At 47.6% G+C, this 22,903-nt stretch overlaps 1 protein-coding gene across 1 annotated transcript in view; it reads left to right on the forward strand.

Annotated features, from left to right (window-relative positions):
• The window catches only part of ADAMTS3 (ADAM metallopeptidase with thrombospondin type 1 motif 3), a 135,430-nt gene that overhangs the window by 83,761 nt on the left and 28,766 nt on the right, over nucleotides 1-22,903 (forward strand). Inside the window, exon 5 of the mRNA XM_075709383.1 lies at nucleotides 16,060-16,259. Coding sequence (XP_075565498.1) covers nucleotides 16,060-16,259 — 200 coding nt within the window. The remainder of the gene's footprint in view (nucleotides 1-16,059; nucleotides 16,260-22,903) is intronic.

Genomic DNA, 22,903 nt, shown 5'->3' on the forward strand with positions numbered 1-22,903 from the left:
AGCCAGGAAATATGACATTGCTACTCTACCCTTGATTGGTTTAGTGGTGGACTTGGCAGTGTTAGGTTGATGGTTGGACTGGATGATCATAAAGGTCTTTTCCAACGTAAATGATTTGATGTATCCTTTTTGAAAAGCAGGAGTTTGCTGCTAAGCTGTTAAACAGGGGAATTACTTCTCTGGAAGGTGGCTGGGGGCACCGTAGCAGTACTTCTCCTTCAGGTTATCGTTACGGGCAGGCAGAAGAAGACACCTTCTGCATGGATTCCAACCCAAAATTTATCGTTAGTCTGATGAACGTTTGAACAGCTTGATGAAAACGCAGCAGTTATTTCTATGCAGTAGCAACGCTACTAACGCGTCTAACTGGTATTATCGAATTGTTCTAAAAACGCGACTAAAGCTGATAGGCGGAAACTTGCGGGTACCTGCCCCTTTCGCTGCTGTTCGGCCCCGCCGCGCTGCGCGTTGCAGCAGCGGGCTGTCGCTGGCCCGAGTTCCGCGCTCGGAGGCTTCCGCTCCGGACGGCGGAGCGTGTTCCGTGTCGGTCTTGGGTCCGCTCGGCGCTGTCCGTAGAGGTTGTCGAGCGGGCTGTTTGTGACGCTGCTTTCTTCCAGGTCCGCGGGTAGCGTTACGCCGTGGTCGCTTAGCTTTGTTAGCTTTTTTCTTATGTATCGCGTAACTCCTCATGGTTGCACAGAGGGAAGCTACGGCTGAAAGAAGGCACGCGTGAATCGTCAGGCTGTTGGCTAACGTGGCTGTTACGGCTGGACAAGCCCGGCAGTAGTCGCCTGTCCGTGGGCAATGCCTTCTTACAGCTAAAAGCAAGCTCAGGTCAGGGGCGGATGAGCCAGGGCAAGGCCGGGCAAGCCCTGGGGCCCGTGTTAAGCTAATGCAGAGCTGTGATCTGGTATTAGCGGCGGCAAGGCAAGGCGTTCATGCCTTCCTTCGGCCACGGACAGGCTGGGGGAGCTGGGGGTGCTCAGCCTGGAGAGGAGGGGGCTGCGGGGAGGCCTGAGTGCGGCCTGGCAGCGCTGAGAGGGGCTGCAGGAAGGGGGGGGGCAAGCTCTTTAGCGAGGCCTGTTGGGACAGGAGGAGGAGTAATGGTTTTAAACTAAAGAAGAATAGATTTAGACTGGATATAAGGAAGAAATGTTTTACAGTGAGGGCGGTGAGGCACTGGCACAGGTTGCCCAGAGAGGCGGTGGAGGCCCCATCCCTGGGAACATCCCAGGCCAGGCTGGACGGGGCTCTGAGCACCCTGGGCTGGTTAAAGCTGTCCCTGGCACTGCAGGGGCTGGGCTGGGTGGGCTCTGAAGGTCCCTTCCCACCCAAAGCGTTCCGTGATTCTCTGACATACAGAAAGTAGGCTGTGAATTGCTACTCTCTATTACTTCTCCTCTTGCTACAGTAGCAGATGCGGAGACCGTCCTTCCTGTGCTCTTGAGCTTCCGATTCTCCAAGCAGAAGCCAATAGTCCTCGAGGAAAGAGTGGCGGCACGTTCAAAACGAGCTCAGTTTGATCCCGAGACTTAGTCGTCATCGTGTCGACAGTCGTCCGCTAAACCTGGGGTATCTGAGATGACTTGTGTTTTAAATCTCACTGCACCTGTGGTACTTTGAGAACCTGACATGCGGCTTGTGTGAGTCTTTGCAGCGTTTCTTGCAGCAGAGTGGTGACAGCTGGTTTTACTTAAAGGTATAAAATGTATTGAAAGAGGTTCCAGCATGCGTAAATACCAAACCAGTTTATATCATGTCAGAGCTGTGGAAGGAAGGTCTTTAGAGAAGTGATCTCATAGGCATTCTTCGGTGCAGATCTGGTGCATGCCGTGGGCTTCATTCTTTTCTAAAAACAACTCCTGTCTTTGAAAGTTGGCGTGCCTCAGACGTATGCCTCCTGCTTGCTTTACGTTAACCAGACTCACTCTGGCTCGGGAAGTTAAAGGCTATAGATTTATTCAGTAACTTCGATAGCCAGTTATTTACAGTCACGCTGTGCCTGCTAACACCCATCACCCAGGTAAGTTTTCCAGCTGCTTCTTAACCTGAGTGTGATTCGTATGATTGTATGTGTTAGAACCTCACAGCGACGTTTCCATCTACAGCAACATTTCTCACTTCCTTCTAAGACCTAGAGCACGGCAAGTTCACGGACAAATCTAAAAGTGCTTTCACCGTGAATCAGCTGAGCGCAGAACTGTTGCAACGGGAACTGACTATCCTGTTGGTGCGTCAAGCGTAAGCTTGCGCCAGCAAGCCCGTATTCTCCGGTAGCGAGAACTCTGGAACTGGCTGAAGTTCCTCTTTTGCTTTTTGTATTACCAGTTCCTGGTCATGGGATGGAAAAAGAACAGTTAATAGTTGGCCCAAATTCAGACATATTTAATTATAGTTTCCTTAATTGCGTTTAAGTTCTGGCTTAGTTTTGTGTATGTTTGCTGCCAGGTAAGGATAACCTACAGCTCTAGAAAACCCTCACGCCAGGTAGGGAAGTGATGACAAGAAAATTACGGAGTAAAATTCTATCCATTTCCATTGGAAAAGTTTATCCTGAGTTGGCTCTAAACATATTCAAATGCATATGGAATCATGCCTTTGGTGGTTCTACGTGGCTTCCTAAGTGTGCTGCTGGCATCGATCCATCATGTAAATGAGCACTAAGAACTGCTTTTGCTGATGATGCATGGAAGGGAAGAGTCCTTCCCGCTATGTCAATTAAAGCTGCCTCCGCAGAGCCAACAAGGAATATAGCGTAGGAAATCTTCCATCCTTCCCAGAATTATTCTGCAGCTGCAACTGCTGAGGTACCAGAGAAGCAAATATTTTATGGAAGCAGTCAGCACTTCAAAAGATTTTCTTTTCTCTTTTAAGTCTAACAACAAAGTAAGATAATGTTTGTGTTTGTGGGCCCATTGAGTTCATGCATTTAATGAATAATCCTGCAACCCAGAGATTCAGACCTTCCTTTAATCCCTGTTTGTTTGTAATTCTACCAGTCACCGTCACTCTAAGGCTCCCACTGAAGAGAATATAAACAGAGCTAATGCTCTAAGCTGTAATTCGCTTAATCATCTCAGGAGGGTGAAAGAGATCCAGACTGCATATGAAGTCAGAAGGATTTTTTTTTTCTCTCTCTCTTTTCTTAATTCCTCAGCCTAGTTAAGCTACTGTGGAAGTGGAGTTGTGTCTGAACCTAACCGCTGGTATTTCACAGAATATTTCATCAGCGCAGAGTCAGCGTTGCCTTGCAAATGCAGGCAGTCCTGCTGTAGGCTGGGAGGGCCTTCTGCCATTTTGGTGGCGTTTCTTCCTCCCAGGCTTCCCTGCGCTCTCTTTGCTGCATTACCACAGCTCTAACAGCAAGCCGCTCACCAGATGGCTGTCTCTGGTCACGTTTGCTGCTTCCTCCTTAGCACATCTCCAACACCAGTCAAGCGCCCTCTAAATAACCCGTACCAACTGCGAAGGAATCTCACAGACGACTGATGAAGAACAGAAACGCCGAGGGGCAGGTGGGAGGGCATTTCTCCAAAAATTTTCATTCCACCTCTCATGTCATATCCCTGATTTTCAAGGGAGACCTTCAAAAAAAGATGAGCCTGCAAAACAAAAGTTCATAATCTTATTAGGTAAAGAAACTCATGCGCTCAATGGGATGCTGGTTCAGTGGCACATGTTAACCCCTGCTTCCCAATCCTCAGTGTCCTAAAGCGCTAAAATGACCGATCGCACCATTTCCATGAGGAAATGCTCTACCATCTTTGTCCCCTGCTAATGCCTCCTCTGGTCCACAGATACCAATTCCATTTCACGTCGCACAACCTACACGATGAAGTATCTAATGCGGAACAGTTGTTTTCAGCTTGTACTTCTCTTGAAGGTTTGTTGCTACTGTTTCATAAAGGGCAGCTTGTGTGCGTGCAAAGGGTGTCGGTATTTTCCAGTTCTGCTACCTGGCTGTCCTGGTTTCGGCTGGGATAGAGTTAATTTTCTTCCTAGCAGCAGGCACAGTGCTGTGGTTTGGATTTAGGATGAGAAGAATGCTGATCACACGCTGATGGTTTAGTTGTTGCTCAGCACTGCTGATGCCAGGCAAGGACTTTTCAGCTTCCCCTGCTCTGCCAGGGGCACAAGAAGCTGGGAGGGGGCACAGCCAGAACAGTTGATCCCAACTGCCCCAAGGGCCATTCCATACCATACGGCGTCATGGGCAGTATAGAAGCTGGGGGGGTTGGCCGGGGAGCAGCGATCGCTGCTTGGGAACTGGCTGGGCATCGGTCGGCGGGTGGCTAGCAATTGCATTGGGCATCACTTGCTTTGGATATTATTATTATTGTTATTGTTATTATATTGTTGTTGTTGTTATCATTACTATTTTACTTTATTTCAATGATTAAACTGTTCTTATCTCAGCCCAGGAGTGTTTCTCACTCTCACTCCTCCGATTCTCTCCCCCATCCCACCGGGGCAGGGGCAGTGAGCGAGCGGCTGCGTGGTGCTGAGCTGCTGCCTGGGGCCAAACCACGCCACTGGCTTTGCAAGAGGTGCCATCTACCAACAGACGTTGCCTCGCCGTGTCCGTAGGCTCGCACAGGCACAGCAGCACTTCCATCCGCACGTGGTGTACGACATAGAGCAGAAAGAAAACCTGACGCATGTTCTTGTCTTCCATTTTGCTTTCCCATGCCTTCATTTTTTGGCATCTCCTGGGCAACTTTATTCATATTGAGTTTTTCTTCTTAATGCTCTAAGTCCTGAATTTCTTCAATTGCTATTTTAAACACTGCATCATTTAGGCTATGAGTGATGCCTGTGTTTGGTTAGGGTTTCAGTATTTTCAGACTGTTTCCGTGTTTGTGCTCTGTGACAAGCTCCTTTTTTGGCCTTTCCGCATCCCCTTTGCTACCCTCTGGTGAAGATTACTTTCTGTAAACGTATTTACACTACCCCTTGGCTCAGCTAGGTTTTGACATGCAAATAAGTTCGTGTTCTTTTTAAGGTAGATGTATTTGTTAAAGCTCAAAATGAAATACATTCTCTGTTTAACCTAAAACTGTTCCCAAACTAGAATGCATGTTCAAGTGATGGAAGCACTTCTTCTTTTGAAAATTCTGTATGTTTGCTACTGTTAGAGCATAGGTTTGGATAGGTGAGGATTTGGCCTGTCTTCCCCTCTCTGTGATAGAAAGCAGCCATGTAATTCCTTTCGGAAGCAGCCCTGGGAAGAAGAGAGTGTTCTGACGGCTCCTGCTTGGGGCTGCACGGCGAGCTGGGTCGGCACCAGTGGGAAACATTACCCGCAACTCGTCATTTGGATGAGAACCCAAGGGAAAAAAGTAGGAACGCGTGCAGGACTGCTTGCTCAAACGCTGTTCCCAGTGTCATTTGCTTCAGCGGGAGCTGTATGGTTTTCCTTGGGTTTTTATTTCACTTTTGAATTTAATGTGACTTCAGTTAAAAGTAGCCAAAAAGCCTGGAGGAAATACACATCTAAAGATCCAGGAGTGTACGTATGTACCGTGGGGCTGTTGTTCTCACGTGGGGGGCATGGCTTCTAAAGTCTTTTCCTCTGCCTGGTTATGCCAGCGAAGGAGGTTGGGCGTTATGAACTTCAGGTTCTGGAGTTTGCGTGAAATCTGCCGATTTTTGTGTGCAGATCTTCAGGTTTATGCAGACGACATCGCCGTGGGAAGTTGCACATAGAGCATTTCAAACTTTTTTTTTTTCTTTTTTTTCCAATAGAAAAGGTTTGCATCTCAGTGGTCCCAGTTTTCTTCGCTGTCCGCTCGCTACTGTAGGTCTCGGTGCCTCTGTCACTCAAGCTCATGACGAAAAAGCCCGGTGCTTTTCTAAGACTTGTCAACACCCATCCCTTTTCCACCCGCATTTGACACGGTGCTGAGAGCAGCTCCGTAAAGTCGGAAACACTGGGATCTCACCCGTGTTCCTCCTTAGCCGTGAGGATCCTAGCAATCGCTACCACTTAATCTTCATTTCAGCAGGACTTCCAAAAGCGAGCTAAATACCTCGCTCCCATTGCAAGTTCTTTTTGAAACCCTGCCTGCACGGTATGGGTCAGAGCCGGCTGGCTGCGATACCAGTTTCCTACTGGTTTTGTTGGGAAGAAGGCAGAGCAACGTAACTGGCTGTCACACCCAGGTTACTTGCTGATAGCTTGCGTTTCTTCTACGCCTTTCGGTCTTTTGCCAACAATTTTATGGTAGTCTCCAGAGAAGGGGAGGAATGACTTGTGGTCTGTTCTGGGGTTTTTTTTGGTTTTTATTAATGCTCAAGTGATTGTTCTGTCTCCCTTGAGGGAAATGTTAAATCCGATTCTCTCTGTGCAACTGCACTGTGTTTGTGCATTTCAGAACCGGCTCGCTTTGTGTTATCAAAATTCCACAGATAATCTTTATTTATTGTGAAATATCCCAGAGAGATGCCCTGTAGGGTACCCACTGGCTTCTGCAGGCACTTAACAGATAGAACCCTTAACATAGAGTGAAACACCTAGTGAAACTGTGTATTTTTATGGCCAACTTGCTTGGTTAGGGTTGCTTCAGGTACAAGCTCTTGCTTCAGATACAAGCTCTTCCTTTCGCTCAGCCCCCAAAAACAAACAAGCAGAAGTTTGGGCAGCAGTTAAGCAAAGAGTAACAACAAATTGTTGTTGTGCTGGCGTGCACGTTCCAGCAAAGACAGTAACAATAGTAAGGAAACGAATCTCAGAGTCAAGAGTGCAAGTCCCAGCGTAGGTGTTTTGTGTGGGAAGCGGGGATCCGGGGCAGAGACGCTTGAGTAAAGGACAGATCCTTCTCATGCCGCAAAGACTGTTGTGGTACTGTTAGGAAGTCGTTCTGATGCTTCTGGAGTAAAAGGCGATTTCATGCAATTCTTCAAGAAAAGATAAGGGAGAATACTTAACTTCATAGGATTTTTTTTTTTTTTTTTTTTTTGGAAGGACCTAATAAATCAAAGCACACAAGTTTCAGCACATCCCAGAACCTAATGAGAACATCCTGTCATAATATTTTCCACTTGACGACCTGGGTGGTTTCTTTTGCAAGCACTGATCTCTCATTTTTAGACAGTACCAGCAGTGCCACAAAAATTTTACGTATACACAGTTCCTGGGGAAATAAGTTAGAAGTCTGTTGAAACTGTTTGGAATCAGTGTTTGCCCTACATGATTCTTCTTGTCTTCCTTGGCTTTTCAAAAGGCACGCTTCAAAATAAGCCTTAGCAGGCAAAAAATCAGGGGCTTTCACAGATTTATTGAAGTGCATGTATTGACCTTTGTTATAATCAAGCAACCTGCCATGTTTCTCATACTAGTTTTTTGGCAAAAACTCCACAGAAGCCAACAGGTATTCTTGTGTTCCTGATGAAGTGTGCGGGAGCCAGGTGCCAAAACATCTGGCCGTCCGCTCCTGGTAGCTTCTTGTTCCTCATCTAAGGGCCAGATCTTTAGAAGGCATCAAAATCTTAAAATGTTCTTCAAAGGTAGGTAGTAAAGAGAAAACGAAACAGCAAAGCGTGTTGTAGAACCATTAAAAATCCACTGTAATACTGGAAACTCTTCTAAATCTGTCTGATTTCTGTGGGTGCGTTTAAATGGTAGGTGAGCTTTTGTGTACAGCAGGTTGCTGAGGACCTTTGACAGTCTGCTCTGCACTGAGAGTAGGCAAAACCTGGATAAAATCGCAGTCTTTGGGTTTAGTAGGCTTGAAGCTACAGAATAACTTTTTCGTGACAGCTCTTTGATGTCTTGAGGCCAGTCATGTTCATGAGTGCTATACAGACCCCTGGGAAGAGCGAGACAAGTAATGTGTGAGCATTGGGTAGTGACGTTAGGTACAGGGGTTGCAGAGAAGTCATCTCGGAAATGTTCCACAAGAGAACGAGAAGCAACGGTCACGACTTGGAACAGGGGGAATGAGAGTAGATACTAGGAAAAATGGTTCCCTGGGAAGGTGGTTCCCTGGATCGGGGCCCAGAGAGGTGCTGGGACCTCCAGCCAGCCAGAGTTTCGAAGCGGCCAGGATGAGTCTCTGGGCAGCTGCTGTCACTGTGGATTTGGCCCTACTCTAAGTGGCCTCCAGAGCGCCCTTTCACCCCGAGTGCTTCTATCGGTGACTCTCATTCCAAGAGTGAGGTGGGGAAAGGTGATTTTCAGCGAGTTTCTTCAAGTAGCAAGCCATGTTCCTACCCTTGCTCAGTCTTTTTGACCTGTTGGTCAAAGATGCCGGCGGCCTTCCCTCAGAGTCAGCTGGAAGTGGCTGACTTCTCCGGAAAGGGCGCGAGATGCCGTCACCTGGGCTGGCCCCCGACAGTCAGGAATCACAGGGCCCGGCCAGACGACCTGCTAAGTACCAGAACCAGCCTGATGCACCAGTTACCTCTATGCAGTTTATTCCAGATGTGTTTTCTGTGGAGAATTCTGTATTGCAAAGGAAAATATCCTCAAAAGCAGAATTCCTTGGGGTACCTTCGCTGTTTACTTAGCAAAGTTGCTTCACTTTTTAAAAATCTCGTGCTTTGTGAAACGAGCAAGCTTACCTTCAAGGGTTTGAAACATTATCTTCAGGGTGTAACAGAGCCACCAGTGTCATCAGCTGCCTTTCCTCAGCGAGCCGTCCTTCTCTCCGCACCTTTGCGTTTCGGTCGCAAGAGGAGCGTACAGCTCATTTTTTGGGTCCAGTGTTTTCTCTTGTCACTGTCCTGGATGCAGATGCACAGAAGTTCAACAAAGTTAAATAGACTAAGCTCGATAGCAGCCTGAAAGATCTGAGCGTTAAGACCGGGGAAAGGGGCAGAGAAAAAACTCAGTGCGAATGCCTGTCTCCACCCTGGTAACACCGCTTGTGAGAGCTGAATTAAATAGAGACCTTCAAGCAGCTATAACTAGGAGAGAAAGCAATCATGGAAACTCATATTCATCCAGTGGCTAACAAGTAGAAAAATGTGCAGCGGCTACTTAGTGCAACTTTAGAAGTGACATGATGAGTTGGCCTAGTTTCCTTTCTTTGAAAATAGCATAATGGAATTTTTTAGTTGCTACAGAATATGGCTGTCCTTGGGGACGGTTTAATATGTTAACATGCTCGTTACGAAGGGATATACATTGATCTCAGCTTGTTCCAAACTGATTTTTCATTATTTTCGTTTCGAATTAGTGAAGCCGTGGAGCCTCCCTAGACGCTGTTGCCAGCTGCGTTTTCAGGAAAAGGCTGAATTAGGTAATTGAACGCTCGCTTCTCCCAAATTTGTCAGTGGGTCACAGTCTTTTGCCAGAAAGAAACTCTAGCTTGGGGCCGACTCGGTGACACCATCCCGCTCCGAGGGGCCGGGACGTGTGGCCCGCGTGCCTGTTGCGCGGCGGTGGGTCGGCGCGGGGACGCGGCCGTCGCTCTCCCAGCTGACGACCAGCTCGTGCATCCAGGCTCGCGGGCAGTTTCACCCATGCACCCCAAAATACAGCAGTGCTTCTCCGGCACCGCTGCCGGCTCTTCACCAAGCTCCGAAGAACCTCAGTTGCATGCTCGCAACCCCCCGGTCTCTCCTTTCTGTCTTTGCTCTTGCTTCCTTTCTCTCCACGCATCTGATCGCTCTTGATCAGTTTTCATGGCTATACTTAGGAGCCTTCCTGAAATGCAATTCCTCCTTCTCCATTTGTTCTTTTTCCCCAGAGACAGTACAACGTAATTCCTGTTAAGAACATCGCTATTAATGCTAGGCGCTAAACCGATGCCTAAATGACGTAGGTCACCGTAAGTCAAGACAGCCCTACCCGCTGAATCTGTCGCTTCCCAGCGCTGCGGATGCCGGAGTGCGACTATATATAATATAGTCATATAGGAATAAGGTGAGCCAGGCTGCTTTCCAGATAGCGGTCAGCGTTTGGGAGCGTGAGTCACATCTCGCTCTGCCGCGCTTTCAAGACGCTCTCCTTTTTGCGCACAAATGAATTTGAACCGCTCCTCTGCTAGCTCAGACATCTGTGGAGATGAGGAAGGTGCCTCCAAAAAAAGACACACGGGAAAAGGCGTAAATCTCGAGGCCGCGAGTGCGGCGGCAGCTGTTGCATCGATTCAGCGGGATTAGATGAGCGCAGATCTCCTGTCTTGAGTCTGGTGTCCTGCAGAGGCATCGCCTCACTCTTCAGCACGCGGTGTGACTTTGAGTAAGCGACACTGGGCATGCTTATCATGACGCTGCATCAATCTCCGCCGCGTACCTACAGCTGTAAATCTCAGAGCCTGTGTATTCTCTTATTTGCCGAGTTTTCTTCGACGCGAGGGAAGCAGTCGGGGACCAAGCAAGGCGCCGGGCTGTAGCCATCTGGTTCTGAAGCCAACCCCGTTGCTGCTGCAGAGCAATTCCCACCTTCCCTCGCTGGCTGCGGCCGGCTCGGGTCTCCCAGGGTCTCCAGTGCCAGCTCGAGAGGAGTGAAGTGTCCGTACGTCACGCTCAGCTCAGATACACTGGGTGAAACGTGTCCAAAGGAAGGGTGCGACATCCAGATTTACCCTGTTATTCCTCAGGCAAGTAAGCACATATGAGGATCATATATATATGTGTATATGTAAGGAATGCCGCTGCTGTCAATGGCATTGTATGGCAAAATTCAGCCCACGTATTTTACAGTATAAAATAAGGTTGTAAGAATCTTCCGTGTGAGAAATGCTTAGGGTTCTCTTCAGATGTACAGAGGTTTGGCTGATGACAGCATTCATGAAATGAGACGCGGGCAGATCGCAGCTTTAATAGTAGGGAAAGAAGTGTGGCTTCATTCTTCTAAAGTTACACTCGAGGAAAGATACATGCTGTAACCCAGAATATCTTTTTTTTTTTTTTTTTTTAAATAGAGGAAAGCATTTAGGAGGGGTACAGTTATGCCCAATTTTTGCCGTAGGTGTTTATGTTAAAAGTTCAGTGTTTCTGAAAAAGGATTTAGAAGGGAGGCAGACTTTATTGGTCTGCAGAGGGCTTATGGCTTCTCGAGTCCGCACGTCTGGGTTCACAGAGAGGCTCTGTAGATATATTTGTGCTTGACAGAAACCTGCCGTCCGATTCCAGCAGCGTGGTTCCAAGTCTCTAGAGGTGGCACAAGGCGAGGTTAGCAGCCGCGGTTTTCAACAAAATACGATGACAGAGCATGCGGGGGAGATTTCCTTCTGCTGCGTCTCCGTTCCATTTCCACTACTTCATTTGCTACACGCACAAAACTCCTCCTGCCTTTTCTTGGCAGAGGAGCCCCAGCTGGGCTGGGGGAAGAAGTCATTCCTCGCTCTCCTCATTTTTGCTGGTTGATGCATGGTAGATAGGCTTTGATGTGTGCTGTGAAAAAAGAAAAAAAAAAAGAAAAAAGATACACCTGCGCGTGTGCATGCAATGCCCTATGTTTTGTCTTCCTACCCAAATGTTTGCGTAATGGTTTCACTTGGTGAAAGAGTGTGGACTGGTCTTCTCCTGACAGGTAAGATCATGATGTAAAAGATGGAGGTGACTAGCAAAATAAAAAAGGAAGAGATAATGAACCCACTAATTCCAGAATGAGATTAGGAAGGATTAGTCTGTCTAGCACAAATCCGCAAACAAACAGACCGGTTTGCTCTCCGCGTAACAGGGACTATCGCCGTTCGGCGACAGCTGTCTCTGCTGCGTTAGGCAATGCACTCAAAGCTGCCGGGTGGGCGTTGTAGATTAACTTGCAAAGAACCTTTGTCTTCAGATGATTACTTTAAATAATTCACTTCAGTGAGCAGCGCTGTGATCTCTCCCCACTCGTAGGAAGGGGGTCATTTCTCCAACCTTTGCTTGTGTCTGAATTACTTGCTCTGTGCTGTAGAGAAAGTTTTATAAGGAAAGATTGATTTCTCCGTTACCTGGCGCCAGCAGCTCCAATGTGCAGGCAAGGGGGTGTCCGAAGGCACTCCTGTGGCATTCAGCTAGCAAATCTGCAGGACTGCCTACGTGTAAGCTGTTCATCTCAATGCTGAAAGCACCCCTGGATTTAATATTTGCAGATGATGCGCTGCCTGCAGTGCTGACGGTCAGTGGAGTTATGCCAGCTTCAAGCACCTCAGGTTTTCCTAAGCCCTGGATTAACATGCACACATGATGATGCGTTTTTCTTTGAATGCCAATTTTCTTTATAGTCCATTACATGCAAAGCCTGTAGTCACACACAGAGGCGGTCACAGCACGTGTGTTTCTTAACCGTTGCCTAATGACCTCCAGCGACTTAGCTGTGTTTTGTGTCCAGAGTTCCAACAGCGCGTGGCACTGCCAATGGGTCACGCGCATTTACTAGTGCTGCAGACGTCTGTCTGTCCCTGCAAGTCAGCAGGCATGCGCGGATGCGTGCGAGTGCACGATTTGGACCGAAGAAAACAATTTACGTGTCTTTTGGTTCTGGCGAGAGGGAGGGTCAAAAGGAAACGGATGGTTGCGTTTGTTACTTATTGCAGTACAGAAAGTCTGTGAAAGTCTTGCCGAGCACAGCCAACAGTCTTACTTGTGCATTAGCAAAGATTTTGGGCAAGGAGCATTCAGACTGAACTCTGCCCTTCTATTATGAGTGCTTGCAACTACCTACTGAATTAATTGGATGGAGAATGCTGAGGGCTTCACTGGTCGTAGCGCTCACACTGCAGGAAATAGCTCTCTGCTGAGATTTTTCCATAATGTCTCCTCCTTCTACAGCATCCATAAATTTTTGAAAGAACTCTGAATTGTAGGGGTTGTGGCATTCCGAAAAGCTCACCATTCCAAAGCCAGGAAGGTCTCAGCACAGGTAGGAGATAGAAGGCAGTTGTCACTACAACTTCACAGTAAACATAGGGGCTGGCTTTGTAATGCGTCTCATTTGGAGCAAGGTGATGCATAGACCACATGCAAGCTTGGGCAGCCTTCTGTAGAGTGGATTAGATAAAACATCTCATGCATTTGTGTCTACCTGCCTGGGAGGTTCTGAATTACGCATGTGTATTTTGTATTTGTCAGAATAATAATGGCATCTCCTGAACAGAACACTTTCTGTGCTGCTCGGAAAGGATACCTACTGATCCCCCTTCCCTGTGCCTCGGCTGAAGCCAGTGAGCACAGAACAAACTTTTTAGAACTAGCCAAAATTAATGATGATCAAGTATGGTAAATAACCTCAGGTTGATTGAGGTATTTGGGAACAGACTTTCATGCTATGAAAAGATTCATTGACTCTGTGAGCTACTCTAAAATTTCCACCGGTGCCCTAGTACTCAGCCGAATCACGGGCAACGGCACGAAGAAAGAGATTTAATGACTGGGCTATAGGAACGTAGGCATCTTCTCACTTGGCGCCGCTGCTCTCGTGTCACGCCATCATCCCTTTGCCCTTACGGTGTAGTAAGTGCTTGGCAATGGGCGCAGATTGCAGCATTTGGAAGCGGAGCTATCGTTAGTACGTGTAACCTGGGTTTGATTCTGGTGGTTGGACTCTGAAGTCACTTAAGTGCTGGCTTACGGAAAACAGACAAACAAGAGAATAGATAAACCACTCGTATTACCCTGTATTTTTCGGACAGGGCATAGCAATTTACAGTGGGTGTGTTTAGGGAGATGACCCCCACAGCTTCACTTCCCAGCAAGGTATGGGGAAAGGCAGCACACAGAATGAGGCTTGCTAAATTATTACTAGCTGATAAGTAGCTCAAACCAGCCTTTAAAAAGTCAAGAATTGTTTTCCGATGTTAGCATTTCTGTTAAGGAGTAATGTACTTGGGTAGTGCCAAGAACAGCAGACAAAAAATTAAAAGTCAGCACCAGGAAAAGTGTAGCTAGAGCGGGTACTGCTTAATATCCTCAGAAGTCCTGGTACGTTTCGTGGAATCCGCTGCGTGCTAGGCTGAGTGAAATGGTTGGGTTTTCACCGCTGAGCCCAGTCAGGGGGAGGTATGGGGTTTCTGTGAAAAGAAGTACACAAGTTGCATTTCAGGAGGTGGGAGGCTCAATGCTTGAAAATGTTTCCGGTACTACTTTTTCTTTTTTTTTCAAATCTTAGCCAAAAATGGTCATTCCATTTCTTCCTAGAGTGAGGTTATTTTTTCTTGCTTTGTTGGGATTGCACACTTGAAAAGTATTCTGTGGGTGCATGTGTGGAAAATATTGGCATGTTGAGAATACCCTCTGTGTGCAGAAAGTGGCTTCATATTAGAGAGGGGTGGAAAAAAAGGAAGCCTTTCTGACTCGCTCTGCCTGCTCCCATGCACACAAAAAAGAGATTCTCCTCTTCGTTTGAACCGCAAAACCGCCTATTTAAGAAGGGAAGCGACAGCCAAACCAAAGGTGCTGCGCAGCGCGGAGAGTTGGTTCTTTCTGAAGTGATCTCAAGCTATTCCATTCATGCCGCGGGCGCAGCGATACGATGACATTGCTGGTGTATTTCCGTTGGACACTGCGCTCGGCAGCTTTGCCAGCTGCAGCAATTTTTAGAGTTGGAGCTTGTCTATGAATTTCCCGCTTGTGTGCTATCACAGGGTTCCCATTCTCGAGAGCGAGAGGACTTGCGGTTGAATTGTAAAGCTGTTTGCAGACCTGGTCTCTTGCCCACGGTGGCAGGCTAAGCTTCTGAAAACACCTGAGGACAACCTCGCCATTTGATGTGGGGTTTGGGAAGAGTTACTCATGTGTCGCTGTGAACCACCGTCACACTTACGAGGGAGAGGCTTCCCAGCTAATTCAGCCAGTAGTTGAATCCGCTCAAGACGAATTGCAGCGCGGCCATCCAGCACGTTTTGCGACATTGGCCCCGGTCCTGCTGTCCTTCCACGAGCAAAACTTACATTCCGTTTACTGGGAGTCTTGCCTGAAAACATGTGAAGGGCCAGTTTGTGTACTTGCAGCCTTGGCTTTCATCAGCTCCAGCGTAGAGCAAAAGGGCTTGAAAGCTGTGCCGGCGTTTGGGGAAATGCCCCGCTACAGTACGAGTCAACGCGAGTGGAAGGCGGGACGGTCCTCTCCTTCCTATGCGTTGGACGCTGGTTGCTTTTGCTGGGTTCATAGGGCAGGAAGATCCCTGTGTGTTTAAGGGCTGTATCGTCTCTTCTAAATGGAAGAGCCGGGGAATGGGGACGCTCCCTGACTGTCGCAGAGCCGGAGACGCAGGAGCAGCCCAGTTCCCAGCGAGGACTGCAATACGTAGCCAGTGGTTGACACTGTAAGATGTTCCAAACAGGCATCTTCGCTGTTGTTTGTTGCTTAGAGCCTGTTGGTGCCCTGGCTTAGATTTTGGAAGAACTAAGTAGCCTACAGCTGTGACTTTTTTCCTGTCGATAATCCATGGCAATGTTTTGCTTTACTGTCCTAAATGGAAGAAAGAGCTTTTGCGTCATCGCAGATATAGGCTATTGAATGCGTCCCCTTAAAAGCCAATTCCAAATGGCTCATCTGAAGTCTGCCCCTTGGCCCGTGTCTTCACGGGACCCTCTAGTACTCTCTGATATTCACAGGAGAGGATACTCCAATGCCTACTTTTTAAACAAAGAATTACAAAAATAGTAAGTCAGTCAGAAATTCTAGCTTAGCTCTTCCAGTGATGGGGTATGAGGGGGAAACAACAACGCTGCTATTTGAGGTCTTTTCAACGGGAATTGGGGCTGACCACATTACGTTTGAGCACTAAAGCTGCAAGTTAAGCGTTGTACAGCATCCCCAGTGAATGCCGAGGCATCCCATGTCTGTGGCACTCTGTAACGCGTGCCTGATGTGTGGCCAAAAAGGGAGGGGGGAAATTCTGGGTTAGGAAGTAAAGCATTTGGTCTAAATCTCCTTAGGGATGAATTTTATGCTGGAAGTAAGAACCATGTGATAAATTAGAGAACCATACGGTTGAATGAATTTTTTCATTGGGTATCTGGTGATTTCCCCTGCCCCTACGCCACTAGAGCTATCTCTTCAGAGTTTCTGATTGATTTTATCCAAAGAAGCGGTGACTCTACAGGTGAGGATGTTGTGCGGGAGGGTGTTTCTGAAATGGAATTGGAGTAGACATTGATGTCTTCCTATTTCTTGTAGAGTCTCTTCTTGGTGGCCTCGGAGAGCTGAGTTCCCTGTACGGCAGCGTAGAGCAGCAACTGAACGAAACCCTGAGGCGACGCAGGCACGCGGGAGACGACGACTACAACATCGAGGTGCTGCTAGGTGTGGACGACTCTGTCGTCCGATTCCATGGCAAAGAACACGTTCAAAACTACCTCCTCACCCTCATGAACATAGTGAGTATCTTCCATAGCGCTGCACCGTTTGTTTTGGAATGTGAAAGGCTTTTGTAATCTCTCGCGGGAGTATCTAGGAGACCGTGCTTGAAACGAATACGATCATTCTGATGGCTGTTGGGTATGGTTCTCTCTTTTCAAGGTGTTCCTTTAATTGATTTTTTTCACAGTAGTTTTCTAGGGCACGTTCTAGGGTAATTCCAAGAATTCGGAAACGGTTGAAAAACGGTGGGGAAAAAATGTAAACTTGATCCATTTCTAATCATTCCTAACTTCTCGGGACAGCGCCTTTGTGTTAGACCTCATGTGTAACACAGGCAACACAGAAGTGACGGAAACGCTGCTTTCAGAATGATTGAGGCGCTACTTCTCTCCCATGTCCTCAGCCTTTGGTCCAAGCTTTGGTCGTTGCAGCTTGTATCGTAAGACGTCCTGCACCAAACGCTGTTTGTTACACAGCTCCCGTTTAGTGCACGCTGTGCAACAACGGCGTCGCGCACATGGCTACTCAAGTACGGAGACCTGAGGCTCAGAAGGTTACCTTTTGTGTTTTGGCCTAAAAATGAGTTGCTGTGTCTAGTGAAGGTCTCTCTGCTCCCTTTGCAAGCTCCTCGGTCAGCTGAATAAGCTATTCCTTCATAAGGAACACCACAAATCCTACACGTGTGAAAGACTGTACTGCTTAAGTACAGAGGAGACCCCTCAAATACTGAGGGGGAAGCACAGGGCCAGGACCGAAGTGTACCCACAGGTATGGTCTCATTGTCATAAGACCCCAGTTACCTTATAGATGTTTAAAGCCAGGTCTGCAAAAAAAAAAACCAAAAACCCCCAAACCCTCAGCACCATGCAGCTTTTGCCTGTCACAATCCCATCTCAGTTTTCCAAGTCCACAACTACGCTGAGCATCTTTGAAAATCTGCCCCACCTGGTCTAGCTCCCAAAATGAGGACCAGCAGTTTAAAAATTTAATCTATAGAATTTGAGAGGGGGGAAAAAAAAAGAAAAAGATACGAATTTAAACCAACTGATATCTTTTCCAGCATAGCTCTGCGCAGAATTATAATAACTCTGGATAGAATTATACTGTGCTATAAATCTAGAATAAGAACCTCCAGACATACACACACATTGTAACTGAGAAACAGAATTTAGTCTGCTAGGTTTACAACCTGGAGCTTTGTTCAGTCTTACGCCTTTCCTACCGTTTCTGTAATTGTGAGCTGGTACGTTTTAGGTCACTGTGCCAACATGCCAGGGGACTTACTCTCTAACGATACGCGAATGGATGCTGTAGAATCTTGGTTTGATGAAAAGGGGCTGTTAAGTTGAGTAATGTCTGCGCGTTTGGTTTCGGAGCCCAAGGCATTTAATCATAGCTTCCTCCCCTCCTCTGACGCGCACACAGAAAGCCTTTGACTGCGGGGTGTTAGGAAGCTGGGCGTGAAGGTCTTTGAGGAGAAACGAGCCGCTGAACCTGGGCTGCTCTGTGGATCACCTCCGAGACCCGAGTGAATCGACAGCAAGACTTTCATGGCCATGAATGTGCCTCTACTAACTGTGTATCTTTGTTGCTAGTAGAAGACTTTTTTTAGGCTCTTTTTAAGGCTTGAGGGAATCGGGAAGCACATGAGCAAGCCTTCGCCTGTTCCTAGAAGATCATCAGCCGCTGGGACTGTAGCTGTTGCAGTCCAGTCTGCTGCCGACATCAGCGGGGCGCAGTTGAGCACGGCTGAATTTGCCTGACAAGACATGAAGCTGGCTTTTGGGTCGGATTTAGGTTTGGATCTAGTGGTGTGAAGGTCCAAGAACCGAACCTAAACTTCTGTCTTTTACTCTTCCTAAAAACCAGAGGCTCTACATGAGAAAGGATGCATCTTAGGAGCGTTCATGGTGATTTTTGCAAGGCTGATGGTAACTTGCTGAGGCTTGCCTTCCAAGCAGGGAAGTTAAGGGCAGTTTTGCCACACGTAATGCAGCATATGCAAGACAGCTCCAGAGTGGCTTCAGAAGAACAAACACATATGGGCATCGTAAGCAACGCTCTTCTGCTCAAGTGCAAAAAGGCAGTATGAAATCACATGCATTCAACCCTGTGCCAAGACTGGCTATCCCGGGCACGGTGCCACGCTGACCCAACTACGCTGCTCCTGCTGCCGGAGCTGGCTCGCTGGGAACCGAGCATGCACAGCCTTGCCGTGCCATTGGAAGCTCCAGGCCTGGAGGTACAGTTTCAGCTAAAGAAATGCCCGAGATGTTTCCTTATACTTAACATTTGTACGTACTCTTGGCTTAAGAAACAGGCTGGAAGACCCCCGCATCAGCGATGCATCTAAAATAGATGTTAAGGGTCGGCGCTGGAAGTCGGAAGCCCAAACGGGGTCATCCGGTCCAAAGCAATAAAATGTATCGTGGTCCCTAGCTTTTAGGTAAAGCTTTACCATTATCTCACGGCGTGAACTGCCAAAGTCACTGACAGCCTGCCTTCCAGAAGGGCTGAGGGCTACAGTCACCCCTTGGAGATGACGTCCTTCCCCTGGAGTTGTTTCGGGTAGCTCGGTGGCCTGTCCGTTACTGGGCAGTTTCAGCTGAATTCCTTGAGGTGACAGAATCAACGTTTTCCTGATCTCACCTTTACCAGGAGCACATAAGGAGTTGTATCCTCCATCTCCCAAACCCTGCCATAGTGTTAGCACCGTTCCTAATCCCCAGTGGAGCATCCCTCGGAGAACCTGCAGAAGTACAGCGGGAAAGCAGGTAGAGTGAAAACTGGCAGAGTTTGTTCACGTCGCTACGACTTCAGACTTCTGGCTTCATGACTGCCACTCGCTCCAGTTACCAAGACCTTAAATCCTTTGCAGAGAAACAGGGTGCAAGAAGGACTGAGAAAGCCTAATCCCCTTTCCTCTCCCCGCCGCCCAGGTTTGTTCCCCCACCCTGGTTATGCCTCAGGGCCCAGGCAGCCCTTCGGTGACTCTGGGTCTGTCAGGAGCCGGATGCTGTCTCCGTCACGTGCTGGTGTGCCACGCTGCTGTCAAGGTCTCTTCTTGCAAGAGGAGAATCAGTTTTCACCACTGTTTAATGTTTTATGGGAATGTGGCACTGTCAGTGTATCTGGTGCATTGCAGCTCGCTCTTCTTCTGTGTTATGTTGTCTCTCGTAGCAAGGCTTTCCTCTCCTCCACACTACCTAAGGGAACCCTCAAACAAAAGAAAGGATCTTGAAGGCACTGCATTCATTTCAGGGGAATTTCATTTTTCAGCTAACAAAAGACAGAAGAGTGAAACATTGATAACGATCACTTCCAGCAAGAGGTAGCTAGTACGCTTCCTTAAGTGGATACTTACAAAAGCTTCATGTTTTTCAGCACTGCGGTGGTAGATCTGAAATGAAAGGGCTCCTGCGTTAGGCAGCTGACATTTGTTACTCCCTTGGGTGGTTACTTAAGACAAAGCTTCCCTGGATTAAAGTAACTGAGATCAGAAAGATATGCACAGAGAGCATCAGGTTATACTGAGGGATTCTAAGCAGGTTTGGACTTGGCAGTATTTATATCTTTCAGTCTTTTTTTCTTGAGAAGAAACCAAAATTAGCCAGTAGAGTGGTACTTCCATGCATCATTCATTCTCAAATCGCAAGTCGCTTTTGACAGAATTCCTCTTTTGGTGGTCACTATCCACTGAGCATTGCAGTTTTGTGAGGATCATCTTCTTCCTAAGTAACAATTTTAGTTTGTTGTCTGCATACTGAAGTCAACGAGAGCTTTATGATGAGCTTCATTAAGACCAGGCAGTGCCAGATACGTCTTAAAAATTCCACCCCAGGTCTCCGTGCACACGCACTACCTGCAGTTCTTTATCTCTCCATCACTTGCTCTCATTTTTTCATTCACACTGCCTCTGCCGAGCAGGGGAAGCAGGGCCTAAGCGCATTACTTAATTGAGACATCTCTTGACTTTTTCTAGTCTCTAACCCAATCACTTGCCCGATACTTGTTAGCTCAGATAAAGGAGAAAAGTCAGATCAGCGCTCATTCTTTTCTCTGCCGTTCCATGTGGAATTGAGAGCTAACGCTGGCGACCGACGGCGGCATGCAGAAGGTAGACAGGTAATCGGCAACGTTTTGCCGTGCGGATCTGCTGCCCCGTTCTTGCTAGCAGCATTTCAGAAGTGCCGGGCTCCCCTGAGCACTGACTTGCGGCTGTGCTAAACTGCACGGGTCATTTGTATTGCTGAGGAATGTGAAATAGGAGTTAGCAAATAGTAGGTCTGGCAAACGTGGAGGCAAGTTTAACTTTTGAATCCAGAAAGTTTGCAGTGAAAAGCTGTTATTCGTGTGAGTAAGAAAATATTCTTCATACAGGACTTGCAGGGAATCCTTTTCTTTTTACCGCATACCTCATGAAACATCAACAATAACTCTTCGTTCAAGATGATTTCAGAATATTGTCTTTAGATGACCTCTAAAGGTCCCTTCCAACCCAAAGCATTCTATGATTCTATGATCTTTGTAAGCAGCAGAGCTGACAGGCTGTCCCAAAACACTTCCATCTTTTTCTTAAACGTCTGCGGCTCCATCTACTGGGAATGGATGTCAATACAGAGCCTGTGCAAGCTGAAGCACCGCTTCCCCGAGAAGCTGGAGGTCCACTAGGTAAAGATCATTACCTCTTTTGGGAGGAAGGCTATTGGAACAATTTTGTCGTTCCTGCCAAGATTTTAACAATGGTAGACTTGTTTTATGTGACTTTCTAAACAAGATGCAGGTAAAACAGGAAATGAGAAGAAAAAGTGATGCAAAATAAATGCAGGGAGAGATGATAGACGTAGAAGAGTATCGAGCTTTTAAAACTTCTCTGAATAAAAAGGTTGCCAGAAAAGCCCAAGTTCAGCACCGTTCCTGCCAATTCTTTTGCCTCTGCTCAGCAGCTTGACTGTGTTGCAGAGCCTGGACACCTACAAAGGACAGAGCAGGCAGCGGGAGTCTCGCTGCCGACTTGACTGGGCTCTGGGTTGGGTGTTGAGCTGGAAGAGGAGGAGGAGGAGGGGGCGGCAGCTTGTGTTCTCTCACTTGAAACCTTTGAACTGTCATCTCCCAGCCCAGCGTTCTGTGGCAAGCAGGCGGGCTTGAGTAGCATGGTTCGGAAGAAAATCTCTGCTTTATTTCCTCGCATTTCAACATCAGGGTGAGCACTGAGGGATGTTCTTCATGGTCAAATAGCCTGTTCCATAGGTGGTGACTTTTTCTTAGGAGTTTGGGAGTCGTCATTCTTGCCTCTCCTGCAGCCGGTGGGTTACGCTGTGGGGCCAAATTGTGGGGCTCTGAGAATGGCACAGGCCCTCTCTCTTCATCCCAAGACCGAAGAGGCTATGGCAGCTGTTTCTCCTTCAAAGCCACCGTCCTTCACAACCCTGATTTTTGATGTTTGATTTTGTCAGGCTTATAACGTACCTTGTTGTCTGCCAAAATTACTAGTTAGGGAGCTGTTTCTGTAGCACAGAGTCATCACGCACTCACTTCTCCAATGTGTCAGTAGTTTACGTCAATTTTAATCTAATATTGCCCTCAGCCTGCCGTAAAGACTAATGGCGTGTGAAGGTGTCACCAAAAGAGCACGACTCGCTCGTTGCCACTTAATCTAGTGATTTATACCCATGGGTGGTCAGTAGACACGTAGTCAACTATTTTTTTCAAAGCTGTTTCATTTCCAGTGACGTGAACAGTAGAGCAGCTGATGGCATTAATCATTAAATTCTGAATTACTCAACGTTCCTTCAGTGTAGAATACTAATTAAGAAACTGCACTTCCCCCGTGCGAGTCAGACACGGAAATGTAAATAGTTTCATCAAGGCAGAAGCAGAAGGTCGTTGAGGCTATGTGGTCCCCAAAACCCAAGGAGAGTCAAATGAAGCATTGGGCGTAAGCGGAGAGAAACTTGCTGCGAGTGAGCAGAGGCAGCGAAATGGCAGCGAAGAAACTTCTGTAACCTTCCTCGGTCAGTTCAGTTTCTCTGAAATTATTTCTTTTGAAATACCTTGGTAATTTTAAAAAGCGATCAAAGACGCCGTAGGTTGTAAGAGAAGGAAATGAAGAGCTGGAAATCGAGGTAATACTGTTCTCATATGGAGCTTTTCATCAAAAAAATGTCAAAGGAGGTCGCTACAGGCAGCACCTGAAACACGGAACGGGAAAGCAAACTCAGTCGCGGTCAGCCAGTAGTAAAAGCAGGAACGAGGGCAGCATCCAGGTTTGCCATGCCTCTTGGTGCGTCGACCCAGCAGCAGCCACCCCTCATAGTCCTCCTGCAGCAGAAAGCCGGAGGGGACCACTTAACGCTGGCAGACCTGGGAGCTGGTCTGGGCAGGCTGCCGTGATGGGCGAGGCTTTGCCGGGCAAAGGGTGTCCTGGTTTTGGCTGGGATAGAGTTAATTTTCTTCCTAGTAGCAGGCACAGTGCTGTGGTTTGGATTTAGGATGAGAAGAATGTTGATAACACAGTGATGTTTTTAGTTGTTGCTGAGTACTGCTTACGCCAGTCAAGGACTTTTCAGCTTCCCCTGCTCTGCCAGGGGCACAAGAAGCTGGGAGGGGGCACAGCCAGAACAGTTGATCCCAACTGCCCCAAGGGCCATTCCATACCATA

This window comes from Pelecanus crispus, chromosome 4 (genome assembly GCF_030463565.1).
Source record: "Pelecanus crispus isolate bPelCri1 chromosome 4, bPelCri1.pri, whole genome shotgun sequence".
Classification (NCBI taxonomy): domain Eukaryota; kingdom Metazoa; phylum Chordata; class Aves; order Pelecaniformes; family Pelecanidae; genus Pelecanus; species Pelecanus crispus.